The sequence below is a fragment of the Oncorhynchus gorbuscha genome, unplaced genomic scaffold, assembly GCF_021184085.1.
Source record: "Oncorhynchus gorbuscha isolate QuinsamMale2020 ecotype Even-year unplaced genomic scaffold, OgorEven_v1.0 Un_scaffold_17:::fragment_2:::debris, whole genome shotgun sequence".
NCBI classification, from domain to species: Eukaryota; Metazoa; Chordata; class Actinopteri; order Salmoniformes; family Salmonidae; genus Oncorhynchus; species Oncorhynchus gorbuscha.
Window position 1 is genome coordinate 79,570 of NW_025744862.1, and position 15,818 is coordinate 95,387.

At 44.2% G+C, this 15,818-nt stretch overlaps 1 protein-coding gene across 1 annotated transcript in view; it reads left to right on the plus strand.

The window, feature by feature from the left end:
- The first annotated feature begins 10,487 nt into the window (after window positions 1–10,487).
- Window positions 10,488–15,818, plus strand: part of LOC124017279 (ephrin type-A receptor 8-like) — a 118,735-nt gene continuing 113,404 nt past the window's right edge. Inside the window, 1 exon segment of the mRNA XM_046332557.1 lies at window positions 10,488–10,678. Coding sequence (XP_046188513.1) covers window positions 10,588–10,678 — 91 coding nt within the window. The 5' untranslated portion in view covers window positions 10,488–10,587.

A 15,818-nucleotide genomic window follows, 5' to 3' on the forward strand; every position in this document is an offset into this window, starting at 1 on the left:
TCTGCAAAATGCAGGACTTTGATATCTCTAAAAACACACTCTCTGCAAAATGCAGGACTTTGATATCTCTAAAAACACACTGCAAAATGCAGGACTTTGATATCTCTAAAAACACACTCTGCAAAATGCAGGACTTTGATATCTCTAAAAACACACTCTCTGCAAAATGCAGGACTTTGATATCTCTAAAAACACACTCTCTGCAAAATGCAGGACTTTGATATCTCTAAAAACACACTCTCTGCAAAATGCAGGACTTTGATATCTCTAAAAACACACTCTCTGCAAAATGCAGGACTTTGATATCTCTAAAAACACCCTCTCTGCAAAATGCAGGACTTTGATATCTCTAAAAACACACTCTCTGCAAAATGCAGGACTTTGATATCTCTAAAAACACACTCTCTGCAAAATGCAGGACTTTGATATCTCTAAAAACACACTCTCTGCAAAATGCAGGACTTTGATATCTCTAAAAACACACTCTCTGCAAAATGCAGGACTTTGATATCTCTAAAAACACACTCTCTGCAAAATGCAGGACTTTGATATCTCTAAAAACACACTCTCTGATAAATGCAGCATCCGCCAAATCTTCCAACAGAGCAAGCTCAGCCATCTCTCATTCACTCAGTGTAGAAACCTAATCTTCCAACAGAGCAAGCTCAGCCATCTCTCATTCACTCAGTGTAGAAACCTAATCTTCCAACAGAGCAAGCTCAGCCATCTCTCATTCACTCAGTGTAGAAACCTAATCTTCCACAAATGACTTTGTCATTTCAATGACAGGTATTTTTATCAACATTTTAGCTTTTATAATAAACAAATGTATTTACAGGGTTACATACAGTCCATTCAGAAAGAATTCACACCCCTTGACTTTTTCCACATTTTGTTACGTTACAGCCTTATTCTAAAATGAATTCCCCCCCCCATCATCAATCTACAAACAATACCCCATAATGGCAAAGCAAAAACAGGTTCAGAAATGTAAACTTAAATATCACATTTACTTAATTATTCAGACCCTTTACTCAGTACTTTGTTGAAAAATATTTGGCAGCGCTTACAGCCTCGAGTCTTCTTGGGTATGCTGAAACAAGCTTGGCACACATTTATTTGGGGAGTTTCTCCCATTCTTCTCTGCAGATCCTCTCAAGCTCTGTCAGGTTGGATGGGGAGGGGTCATTGTCTTGTTGGAAGGTTAACCTTCGCCCGAGTTTGAGGTCTTGAGCGCTCTGGAGCAGGTTTTCATCAAGGATCTCTCTGTACTTTGCTGTATTCATCTTTGCCTCGATCCTGACTAGTCTCCCAGTCCCTGCCACTGAAACACATCCCCACAGCATGATGCTGCCACCACCATGCTTCACCGTAGGGATGATGCCAGGTTTCCTCCAGACGTGACATTTGGTATTCAGGCCAAATAGTTTAATTTTTGGTTTTAACAGACCAGAGAATCTTGTTTCTCATGATCTGAGAGTCTTTAGGTGACTTTTGGCAAACTCCAAGTGGGCTGTCATGTGCCTTTTTACTGAGGAGTGGCTTCCGTCTGGCCACTCTACCATAAAGGCCTGATTGGTGTAGTGCTGCAGAGATGGTTGTCCTTCTGGAAGGTTCTCCCATCTCCACAGAGGAACTATTGAGCTCTGTCAGAGTGACCATCGGGATCTTGGTTATCTCCCTGACCTAGGCCCTTCTCCACCAATTGCTCAGTTTGGCCGGGCGGCCAGCTGAAGGAAGAGTCCTGGTGGTTCAAATATATATATTAAAAATATATATTTTCTTATGCTCCTAACTTGTATAAGTTGTGAGCACCAGTGCTATGTAAAATGCTGATTTAGAGCCCTACATGGGACTGACTGCACACACAAATGTTGTGTGCAAATGTCGCCATTTGGATTACGGTTACCCAGTGAACAGACATGACGCAGTTTGACACACTGATCACATTGACATGATCAGAAACAATCAATTGTCTCTGTTTATCTTTGCAGTGGCACACCTGCATCTCTTTGTATCTCATGGTGTCTGTGTCACTGAGACTGTGTATCTCATGGTGTCTGTGTCACTGGGACTGTGTATATCATGGTGTCTGTGTCACTGGGACTGTGTATATCATGGTATCTGTGTCACTGAGACTGTGTATCTCATGGTGTCTGTGTCACTGGGACTGTGTATATCATGGTGTCTGTGTCACTGAGACTGTGTATATCATGGTGTCTGTGTCACTGAGACTGTGTATATCATGGTGTCTGTGTCACTGAGACTGTGTATATCATGGTGTCTGTGTCACTGAGACTGTGTATATCATGGTATCTGTGTCACTGAGACTGTGTATATCATGGTATTTGTGTCACTGAGACTGTGTATCTCATGGTGTCTGTGTCACTGAGACTGTGTATATCATGGTGTCTGTGTCACTGAGACTGTGTATATCATGGTGTCTGTGTCACTGAGACTGTGTATATCATGGTATCTGTGTCACTGAGACTGTGTATATCATGGTATCTGTGTCACTGAGACTGTGTATATCATGGTATCTGTGTCACTGAGACTGTGTATATCATGGTATCTGTGTCACTGAGACTGTGTATATCATGGTGTCTGTGTCACTGAGACTGTGTATATCATGGTATCTGTGTCACTGAGACTGTGTATATCATGGTGTCTGTGTCACTGAGACTGTGTATATCATGGTGTATGTGTCACTGAGACTGTGTATATCATGGTATCTGTGTCACTGAGACTGTGTATATCATGGTATCTGTGTCACTGAGACTGTGTATATCATGGTATCTGTGTCACTGAGACTGTGTATATCATGGTGTCTGTGTCACTGAGAGTTCCTCGTAGAGTGTGAGTGTCTCTAAGAGTGTGTCACTGGCTGTGTAGTACACCCCACCTTTGGTCTAGCTCTATGTCGAAGCTGGAGCTACCTGATAAGTGAGTCACTGACCCCGTATTTAAGGATCAGAGGAGGGACGGATGAGAGGTGAGAGGGATGGCAGTACCTGACATGAGAGCGGCAGAGGGGTAAGCAGCTTAAAATGACTCCTGCTGAGATTACGGGGGGGGTGTAAGAGGGGGGAGGAGAGGTGGGAGGGTGGGGAGATGAATGGGACAGGAGTAGGGGGAGAAGGAAAGGAGAGGAGTGGGAAGTGTTTGATAGCTCCAAAACCATTTCTATCCCTATGAATGGCATATTTATCAGAAAAGGTCAAGGAAGTGTCAGTAGTGCAGTCAAAGGGGAAACAACTAACCTTAACACCTGGGTAGGCTGTTATACCATGGCAATTGTATTGAATGAATTGATTTGAACCATCGGCATAGAGTGCTCTAAACAAATCTGTCACTGGTTATATGGAGCCAACACACATCACAGCGACACACCACTACAAACTACCCCCTACCATCTGCCCCCCTACACACACACACACACACACCCACACACACACACACACACACACACACACACACACACACACACACACACACACACACACACACACACACACACACACACACACACACACACACACACACACACACACACACACACACACACACACACACACACACACACACACTTTCAAGGTTATCATGCTAGCTGCTGTCCACCGACCACCCCAGGTGAGCGCAGGTGCACTTATATAGATGCCCGTCACACAGTGTGGCTTGAGTCCACACACACATACACACACACTCTTATGTATTCCCCACCCCCTTCACACATAAATTCTTCCACCGTCCTCTTTCTCACTTCCCTGTGTAGACTCCCTCATGAAATTATTGTACAGTGTATTTCCCGGTGTACAGTCGTGGTTTTGAGAATGACACAAATATTAATTTTCACAAAGTCTGGTGCCTCAGTGTCTTTAGATATTTTTCCCAGATGTTACTTTGGAATACTGAAGTATAATTACAAGCATTTCATAAGTGTCAAAGGCTTTTATTGACAATTACATGAAGTTGATGCAGAGTCAATATTTGCAGTGTTGACCCTTCTTTTTCAAGACCTCTGCAATCAGCCCTGGCATAATGTCAATTAACTTCTGGGCCACATCCTGACTGATGGCAGCCCATTCTTGCATAATTAATGCTTGGAGTTTGTCAGAATTTGTGGGTTTTTGTTTGTCCACCCGCCTCTTGAGGATTGACCACAAGTTCTCAATGGGATTAAGGTCTGGGGAGTTTCCTGGCCATAGACCCAAAATATCGATGTTTTGTTCCCCGAGCCACTTAGTTATCACTTTTGCCTTATGGCAAGGTGCTCCATCATGCTGAAAAAGGCATTGTTCGTCACCAAACTGTTCCTGGATGGTTGGGAGAAGTTACTCTCGGAGGATGTGTTGGTACCATTCTTTATTCATGGCTGTGTTCTTAGGCAAAATTGTGAGTGAGCCACTCCCTTGGCTGAGAAGCAAACCCACACATGAATGGTCTCAGGATGCTTTACTGTTGGCATGACACAGGGCTGATGGTAGCGCTCACCTTGTCTTCTCCGGGCAAGCTTTTTTCCGGATGCCCCAAACAATCGGAAAGGGGATTCATCAGAGAAACTGACTTTACCCCAGTCCTCGGCTGTACCTTTTGCCGAATATCAGTCTGTGCCTGATGTTTTTCCTGGAGAGAAGTGGCTTCTTTGCTGCCCCTCTTGACACCAGGCCATCCAACAAAAGTCTTCCCCTCACTGTGCCTGCAGATGCACTCACACAGATTATATCTGACAGCGCTCACACTCCTAGACATTCCCGCACTGATAACAAACGGGACTCTCATGGTTTTAATGCCTTCATCCTGGTACATATGGAAGTATACTAAACTCTCTATGGCAGACAAATGAGACATTGGTGCTATGGGGTGGATTATTAAGAATAGCCATTGTGTATCACGTGTCAAATATATGTGTATGTCTCACACAAGACAAGTAGAAACAGTCAAAATACACTGACTGTGGTCTACAAGCGGGAACGGTATAAGCTTAGTTGACACAGTGAATACAGTGAGCATTGTATTTGACTGGGATTGAGGTGAAATGAAGAAAGGTTGGAGAAGAGATGAAGAAGAGGTTTGAAGATCAGATTGAGGTGAGATTGACTAACCATCCTCCAGGGGAGCTGTCTTCCGTGAGAAGTAGTCTAATGTCTTCCTGTTGTGGCAGTTAGATGGATATGTACAGTAACAGTTAGGAGAGAAGCCGACTGATAACAGTGCAGCCTAGTGGCAGAGGAACAAAGAACAAACACACACAGCGGTTATAAACACACAGCACAGCTACGGTTGTGTGTGTGTGTGTGTTTATATTTGTACAAGAGAACAGGATGCTGCACGTAGGCACACTGCACACGATGAGCGGGAACCTTTGTAGCCTCACACAACCCCCCCCCCCTGTGTCCCTTTGCCAGGGGAAGCGTTTGGCAGGCACAACCACTGCCCGCATTTGGCTGTGACACTCATCTCCTCCATCCTTCGCTCCCCCTTACTCCTGCTCAGTCTCCCCGTTCACAAGGCCAGCTGCACGCACGCACACGCGCACACACGCACGCACGCACACACACACACACAAGTTGGTGACACTTCATTGCGGGGGTTAAAACAAAGGCTACATCGCTTTCACCCAGAGCAGTGTCCTCAAAAAGTTATGCTGTGATTGATGGGGAGCCAAAACCCTTGATCCAGTCACCCTTTAGCTACAGGGCAAACACAATACTCAGTCTGCAATCAGATGCATACACACACACACACGCACCCCCCCCCACACACACACACACCTATCTCTCTGTTTAATTCCTTTGTGAACCTTCAGTGATAATGTCATTGCCAAGTTTCCCTTTGTCAGAGGGATCAATATCTGATCATTGTCCTTGAATCTAACACTCCCACACACTCCCACCAGAACGTCTGACTATCGGAATCAGATATATGCCATAGGGAACATTTAGGATTAAGCTGTAGGAAGCAACAACAAGCCTACACACTCAGACAGGTCACCCGGGATACACGTCAGTATTCCACGTCCATCCATGTCTGAGGACACCGGGAGATGATGTGGAAACCAGTTACTAGGGGCAATATTGAGCGCTGTTACCACAGTGTAGGTGTCAGTGTTGTGGACTGGGATGGTGGTTGGCCGTAAACACCTGCCTCAGGTTGCAAGTTTGAATCCATCGATTGAAAGTTGGTTTTGATATTTTTGTTTTAGGCCTATCCCAAACCTTAACCATTACCGTAACAATTCACAGTTAATACCTAACCTTAACCCTTACCTTAACAATTCAGAGTTAATACCTAACCTTAACCCTTACCTACACCATTCAGAGTTAATACCTAACCTTAACCCTTACCTTAACAATTCACAGTTAATACCTAACCTTAACCCTTACCTTAACCATTCACAGTTAATACCTAACCTTAACCCTTACCTTAACCATTCACAGTTAATACCTAACCTTAACCCTTACCTACACCATTCAGAGTTAATACCTAACCTTAACCCTTACCTACACCATTCAGAGTTAATACCTAACCTTAACCCTTACCTACACCATTCAGAGTTAATACCTAACCTTAACCCTTACCTACACCATTCAGAGTTAATACCTAACCTTAACCCTTACCTACACCATTCACAGTTAATACCTAACCTTAACCCTTACCTACACCATTCAGAGTTAATACCTAACCTTAACCCTTACCTACACCATTCAGAGTTAATACCTAACCTTAACCCTTACCTACACCATTCAGAGTTAATACCTAACCTTAACCCTTACCTACACCATTCAGAGTTAATACCTAACCTTAACCCTTACCTACACCATTCACAGTTAATACCTAACCTTAACCCTTACCTACACCATTCAGAGTTAATACCTAACCTTAACCCTTACCTTAACCATTCAGAGTTAATACCTAACCTTAACCCTTACCTTAACCATTCAGAGTTAATACCTAACCTTAACCCTTACCTACACCATTCAGAGTTAATACCTAACCTTAACCCTTACCTACACCATTCACAGTTAATACCTAACCTTAACCCTTACCTACACCATTCAGAGTTAATACCTAACCTTAACCCTTACCTACACCATTCAGAGTTAATACCTAACCTTAACCCTTACCTACACCATTCAGAGTTAATACCTAACCTTAACCCTTACCTACACCATTCAGAGTTAATACCTAACCTTAACCCTTACCTACACCATTCAGAGTTAATACCTAACCTTAACCCTTACCTTAACCATTCAGAGTTAATACCTAACCTTAACCCTTACCTTAACCATTCAGAGTTAATACCTAACCTTAACCCTTACCTACACCATTCAGAGTTAATACCTAACCTTAACCCTTACCTTAACCATTCAGAGTTAATACCTAACCTTAACCCTTACCTACACCATTCAGAGTTAATACCTAACCTTAACCCTTACCTACACCATTCAGAGTTAATACCTAACCTTAACCCTTACCTTAACCATTCAGAGTTAATACCTAACCTTAACCCTTACCTTAACCATTCAGAGTTAATACCTAACCTTAACCCTTACCTACACCATTCAGAGTTAATACCTAACCTTAACCCTTACCTACACCATTCAGAGTTAATACCTAACCTTAACCCTTACCTACACCATTCAGAGTTAATACCTAACCTTAACCCTTACCTTAACAATTCACAGTTAATACCTAACCTTAACCCTTACCTTAACCATTCACAGTTAATACCTAACCTTAACCCTTACCTTAACCATTCACAGTTAATACCTAACCTTAACCCTTACCTACACCATTCAGAGTTAATACCTAACCTTAACCCTTACCTACACCATTCAGAGTTAATACCTAACCTTAACCCTTACCTACACCATTCAGAGTTAATACCTAACCTTAACCCTTACCTACACCATTCAGAGTTAATACCTAACCTTAACCCTTACCTACACCATTCAGAGTTAATACCTAACCTTAACCCTTACCTACACCATTCAGAGTTAATACCTAACCTTAACCCTTACCTTAACCATTCAGAGTTAATACCTAACCTTAACCCTTACCTACACCATTCAGAGTTAATACCTAACCTTAACCCTTACCTACACCATTCAGAGTTAATACCTAACCTTAACCCTTACCTTAACCATTCACAGTTAATACCTAACCTTAACCCTTACCTACACCATTCAGAGTTAATACCTAACCTTAACCCTTACCTACACCATTCAGAGTTAATACCTAACCTTAACCCTTACCTACACCATTCAGAGTTAATACCTAACCTTCACACCATTCAGAGTTAATACCTAACCTTAACCCTTACCTACACCATTCAGAGTTAATACCTAACCTTAACCCTTACCTACACCATTCAGAGTTAATACCTAACCTTAACCCTTACCTACACCATTCAGAGTTAATACCTAACCTTAACCCTTACCTACACCATTCAGAGTTAATACCTAACCTTAACCCTTACCTACACCATTCAGAGTTAATACCTAACCTTAACCCTTACCTACACCATTCAGAGTTAATACCTAACCTTAACCCTTACCTACACCATTCAGAGTTAATACCTAACCTTAACCCTTACCTACACCATTCAGAGTTAATACCTAACCTTAACCCTTACCTTAACCATTCAGAGTTAATACCTAACCTTAACCCTTACCTACACCATTCAGAGTTAATACCTAACCTTAACCCTTACCTACACCATTCAGAGTTAATACCTAACCTTAACCCTTACCTACACCATTCAGTTAATACCTAACCTTAACCCTTACCTAACCATTCAGAGTTAATACCTAACCTTAACCCTTACCTAACCATTCAGAGTTAATACCTAACCTTAACCCTTACCTTAACCATTCAGAGTTAATACCTAACCTTAACCCTTACCTACACCATTCAGAGTTAATGCCTAACCTTAATGCCTACAATTCAGAGTTAATACCTAACCTAACCCTTACCTACACCATTCAGAGTTAATACCTAACCTTAACCCTTACCTTAACCATTCAGAGTTAATACCTAACCTTAACCCTTACCTTAACCATTCAGAGTTAATACCTAACCTTAACCCTTACCTACACCATTCAGAGTTAATACCTAACCTTAACCCTTACCTACACCATTCAGAGTTAATACCTAACCTTAACCCTTACCTTAAACACCTTGAACTTTCACATTTGAGAAACATGGATGAAAGTCTAATTCTGCCGTGAGACTGTGAGAGCTGGTAGGCACACCACTGATTATCGATGACCTTCAGTTGAGCATTTTACTATATTCCACTGTCTCAACTTAAACAAAGAGTTCAAAGAAATACTGCGTGGTGAATTGTGATTTCCGTTAAAGGTCCAATGCAGCTGTTTTTACCTCAATAATCAAATAATTTATTGGTAACAATTAAATACCTTACTGGGATTGTTTTCAATTAAAATTGTAAAAAGATATTTGAAAAAAAAGCTTTTTAAAAACGAATTTTGCTAGCACTGTCTGGGAGTGATCTGAGTAGTGAGGGGAAAACTGAAAACTAGCTGTTATTGGCAGAGAGATTTGGACCTGTCTTTCTTAACTCATTTACAGCATTGTGATCACAATGGATGGCTAGAACTTCATCCACCAAAACAGACAGAAATTTCAGGCAGTCTTTTCAAACAGCTCTTACACTAAAAAGGCATTATCATAATTTTCCCAATTCACAGTACTATTCCATTTACATTTACATTTACATTACATTTAAGTCATTTAGCAGACGCTCTTATCCAGAGCGACTTACAACCTCATAGTGTGGAAATATATATAAAACACAGAAAAATCACATTTTTGACTGAACTGGGCCTTTAATATCAATTGGCAACATTTTTCCAAAATAAGAAAAGCTGAAGGAATATGTTCTATGTTGTGGAGTTTTCTTGATATACAATAGAGCAGCACATTTGTATGTACAAATATAATGATAATTACTTCCGTGCATTTAAAAAAAAAATTGTAGAAGAAAATGGAAAAAAAGAAAGAGAGATGTCAGAGAGAGGTGTAGTTGAGGGAGAGCAAGCAAGGCAGAGACGGGCAGGCGACATAGCTGGGAGGGAAAGAGGAGAGATCGATATTCAGAGGCAGAGAGTAAAAGATGGTCAAAAGTGCGTGCGGGAGAGAGAAAAAGAAAAAGAGACACAGCGGGAGTGTCAGAGAGAGAGAGAGGCTCTGAAGTGAGATGGGTAAAGGTGAGGTATCGTGTGAGTGTTTGTTTAGTGGACCTGCCGAATCCTGTGCTCTAATTGGTTAATGACGTTTTAGTGACAGCCTGTTCCCTCCCTCCCACTGCCTGGTGAGTGTGTATGTATGTGTGAGAGCAGACAGAGAGGCTGAGAAGCACAGAGGCAGTCTCTAACTCTAGCCCAATGAGCTCTCAGCCCCTCACACACACACTCTCTCTCAGCGCTGGCTCAGGCTCCGCTTCAACACAGGGACACAGAGAGAGGCAGCAAGAGGTGGAGAAGGAGAGTAAGAGAGAGGGAGTGAGGAAGAGGAAGAGCGGGTGATCGGTAGTGTGTATGTGTGTGTGAGAGAGAGAGCACCATGGCTTTAGACCCAGGGCTCGTAGCACTGCTTCTATGGACTATACCACTACAAGTACTGGGCAACGCCGGAAACAACCATAACAATGAAGGTAAAGCAGGTGTGTGTGTGTCTGTGTGTGTGTCTGTGTGTGTGTCTGTGCCTGCCTGCGTGCCTGTGCTTGTGTACGAACGTGAGAGGGGGGCAGCAGGGGAATCACGTGTATATACACACTGGCACTCACACACACGTTCATTTGTGTGGACAGGCGTGAATTATTTGTGTCTCATGCCTTCAGCCAGGATTAACTTATCACATGTGGAGCTGAGCTGAAGTATGAAAGCAAGACTACCTGAAGCACACACACACACACACACACACACACACACACACACACACACACACACACACACACACACACACACACACACACACACACACACACACACACACACACACACACACACACACACACACACACACACACACACACACACACACACACACACACACACACACACACACAGACATGCCGTCAAGCCCTATCTGAACTTCCTATCTGTTAGTTCATCCTGGCAAACTGATGAAAGTTTCCCCTGAAGGCAATACCTTATGGGCATGCTCGGTGTGTGTGTGCTGTTGAGTCTATGTGCGTGTTTGCGCACATGCAGAGATTGCTCATATTGCTTGGTTATGCATGAGCTGGTGTATGAGTGAGTATCTGCATGAGAGAGATTGGATATGTGCGTCTAAGTACAATATTTCCTCAACAAAACATTTTCTTGGAAAAAGCATGTAAACCAATCAGCAATGGGCAGTAGGCCAGGGATAGAAGATTACCGAGACATTGATTGTTGTGCTCTAAATGACACAGGGACAACATGCAGTAGATTACAATAATCATGCCTCAAATCCGTAGTCTAGTGTCCTCAGTAGAATAGACCATGATGATGACCAAATCACCTGAGAGGAATCAGGAATTCCTTTTGTTTGACAGTCTGCAGGACTGAAGGACAGTTTTCCTTTAGTTGGAAATCTATTCATGATAAAACTATGAGCTGAATCACTGTGTTTCTGACGGTGTCCCAAGACAACAACAGATGCTAGGAAAAACAATTCCATCCATAACCGTGTGAGAAATATCAGGGTTTGTTTTTGTCCTTCTTCTTGTCCTCCGTCCTACAATCTCGTGGCAGCATCTGTTTGTTTTCACTTGTTAAACTTGTGTCGCTCATCCTCTGTGTCCCCTGTGTGCATGGGTGTGAGCGTGCGTGTTTGACCTAGTATGTGTGTGTGTGTGTGTGTGTGCACACGTCCGTGCATGCATGCGTGTCTGTGTGTGCGTGCGTGCGTGTGTGTGTGACAGGATGTGTCTGTTCTTGTCATGCGTCTTGTCTCCTGAGACTCAGAGCAGGTCTTGGCGTGACTGTCAGAGCTCTTGCCCCGCTGGCAGCCTCAGCATAACACTGCCCATGAAAGAGTGATGGAGAGAGAGAGGGAGAGAGGATGGTGGAGAGATTTCAGTATTTATCTCAGAACAGAGAGAAAGCACAGAAGAGAGAGGGATGATGGGGGAAAGGAAGGATGGCAGTTTATCCTCAGTTTAGCGTAGTAAAGAAAGTACAGAGAGAGGAGAGAGGAGGGCTTTCAAGGTCAGTGATAGGCTGTGAGGATAGAAAGAGAGAGGAGGGCTCTAAGGTCAGTGATAGGCTGTGTGGATAGAAAGAGAGAGGAGGGCTTTTAAGGTCAGTGATAGGCTGTGTGGATAGAAAGAGAGAGGAGGGCTCCAAGGTCAGTGATAGGCTGTGTGGATAGAAAGAGAGCTCTAAGGTCAGTGATAGGCTGTGTGGATAGAAAGAGAGAGGGGGCTTTAAGGTCAGTGATAGGCTGTGTGGATAGAAAGATCTAAGGTCAGTGATAGGCTGTGAGGATAGAAAGAGAGAGGGCTCTAAGGTCAGTGATAGGCTGTGAGGATAGAAAGAGAGAGGAGGGCTCTAAGGTCAGTGATAGGCTGTGTGGATAGAAAGAGAGAGGAGGGCTTTTAAGGTCAGTGATAGGCTGTGTGGATAGAAAGAGAGAGGAGGGCTCTAAGGTCAGTGATAGGCTGTGAGGATAGAAAGAGAGAGGGCTCTAAGGTCAGTGATAGGCTGTGAGGATAGAAAGAGAGAGGAGGGCTCTAAGGTCAGTGATAGGCTGTGTGGATAGAAAGAGAGAGGAGGGCTTTTAAGGTCAGTGATAGGCTGTGTGGATAGAAAGAGAGAGGAGGGCTCTAAGGTCAGTGATAGGCTGTGAGGATAGAAAGAGAGAGGGCTCTAAGGTCAGTGATAGGCTGTGAGGATAGAAAGAGAGAGGAGGGCTCTAAGGTCAGTGATAGGCTGTGTGGATAGAAAGAGAGAGGAGGGCTTTTAAGGTCAGTGATAGGCTGTGAGGATAGAAAGAGAGAGGAGGGCTTTTAAGGTCAGTGATAGGCTGTGTGGATAGAAAGAGAGAGGAGGGCTTTTAAGGTCAGTGATAGGCTGTGTGGATAGAAAGAGAGAGGAGGGCTCCAAGGTCAGTGATAGGCTGTGTGGATAGAAAGAGAGAGGAGGGCTCTAAGGTCAGTGATAGGCTGTGTGGATAGAAAGAGAGAGGAGGGCTTTTAAGATCAGTGATAGGCTGTGTGGATAGAAAGAGAGAGGAGGGCTCTAAGGTCAGTGATAGGCTGTGAGGATAGAAAGAGAGAGGAGGGCTCCAAGGTCAGTGATAGGCTGTGTGGATAGAAAGAGAGAGGAGGGCTTTTAAGGTCAGTGATAGGCTGTGTGGATAGAAAGAGAGAGGAGGGCTTTTAAGGTCAGTGATAGGCTGTGTGGATAGAAAGAGAGAGGAGGGCTTTTAAGGTCAGTGATAGGCTGTGTGGATAGAAAGAGAGAGGAGGGCTTTTAAGATCAGTGATAGGCTGTGTGGATAGAAAGAGAGAGAAGATGTTGAGACAACAAAGTAGGAGCCCCCCCTTCTCTTTCCATCCATATCCCCGTCTAGAAGCTAGCAATGATTCAAATCAAATCAAAATCAAATCAAATTATATTTGTCACATACACATGGTTAGCAGATGTTAATGCGAGTGTAGCGAAATGCTTGTGCTTCTAGTTCCGACAATGCAGTGATAACCAACAAGTAATCTAACTAACAAGGAACATGTACATAAGGATATATGAATGAGTGATGGTACAGAGCAGCATACAGTAGATGGTATCGAGTACAGTATATACATATGAGATGAGTGTGTAGACAAAGTAAACAAAGTGGCATAGTTAAAGTGGCTAGTGATACATGTGTTACATAAGGATGCAGTCGATGATGTAGAGTACAGTATATACATATGCATATGAGATGAATAATGTAGGGTAAGTAACATTATATAAGGTAGCATTGTTTAAAGTGGCTAGTGATATATTTACATCATTTCCCATCAATTCCCATTATTAAAATGGCTGGAGTTGGGTCAGTGTCAATGACAGTGTGTTGGCAGCAGCCACTCCGTGTTAGTGGTGGCTGTTTAACAGTCTGATGGCCTTGAGATAGAAGCTGTTTTTCAGTCTCTCGGTCCCAGCTTTGATGCACCTGTACTGACCTCGCCTTCTGGATGATAGCAGGGTGAACAGGCAGTGGTTCGGGTGGTTGATGTCCTTGATGATCTTTATGGCCTTCCTGTAACAACGGGTGGTGTAGGTGTCCTGGAGGGCAGGTAGTTTGCCCCCGGTGATGCGTTGTGCAGTCCTCACTACCCTCTGGAGAGCCTTACGGTTGAGGGCGGAGCAGTTGCCGTACCAGGCGGTGATACAGCCCGCCAGGATGCTCTCGATTGTGCATCTGTAGAAGTTTGTGAGTGCTTTTGGTGACAAGCCGAATTTCTTCAGCCTCCTGAGGTTGAATAGGCGCTGCTGCGCCTTCTTCACGACGCTGTCAGTGTGAGTGGACCAATTCAGTTTGTCTGTGATGTGTATGCCGAGGAACTTAAAACTAGCTACCCTCTCCACTACTGTTCCATCGATGTGGATAGGGGGTGTTCCCTCTGCTGTTTCCTGAAGTCCACAATCATCTCCTTAGTTTTGTTGACGTTGAGTGTGAGGTTATTTTCCTGACACCACACTCCGAGGGCCCTCACCTCCTCCCTGTAGGCCGTCTCGTCGTTGTTGGTAATCAAGCCTACCACTGTTGTGTCGTCCGCAAACTTGATGATTGAGTTGGAGGCGTGCGTGGCCACGCAGTCGTGGGTGAACAGGGAGTACAGGAGAGGGCTCAGAACGCACCCTTGTGGGGCCCCCGTGTTGAGGATCAGCGGGGAGGAGATGTTGTTGCCTACCCTCACCACCTGGGGGCGGCCCGTCAGGAAGTCCAGTACCCAGTTGCACAGGGCGGGGTCGAGACCCAGGGTCTCGAGCTTGATGACGAGCTTGGAGGGTACTATGGTGTTGAATGCCGAGCTGTAGTCGATGAACAGCATTCTCACATAGGTATTCCTCTTGTCCAGGTGGGTTAGGGCAGTGTGCAGTGTGGTTGAGATTGCATCGTCTGTGGACCTATTTGGGCGGTAAGCAAATTGGAGTGGGTCTAGGGTGTCAGGTAGGGTGGAGGTGATATGGTCCTTGACTAGTCTCTCAAAGCACTTCATGATGACGGAAGTGAGTGCTACGGGGCGGTAGTCGTTTAGCTCAGTTACCTTAGCTTTCTTGGGAACAGGAACAATGGTGGCCCTCTTGAAGCATGTGGGAACAGCAGACTGGTATAGGGATTGATTGAATATGTCCGTAAACACACCGGCTAGCTGGTCTGCGCATGCTCTGAGGGCGCGGCTGGGGATGCCGTCTGGGCCTGCAGCCTTGCGAGGGTTAACACGTTTAAATGTCTTACTCACCTCGGCTGCAGTGAAGGAGAGACCGCATGTTTCCGTTGCAGGCCGTGTCAGTGGCACTGTATTGTCCTCAAAGCGGGCAAAAAAGTTATTTAGTCTGCCTGGGAGCAAGACATCCTGGTCCGTGACTGGGCTGGATTTCATCTTGTAGTACGTGATTGACTGTAGACCCTGCCACATGCCTCTTGTGTCTGAGCCATTGAATTGAGATTCCACTTTGTCTCTGTACTGACGCTTAGCTTGTTTAATAGCCTTACGGAGGGAATAGCTGCACTGTTTGTATTCAGTCATGTTGCCAGACACCTTGCCCTGATTAAAAGCAGTGGTTCGCGCTTTCAGTTTCACGCGAATGCTGCCATCA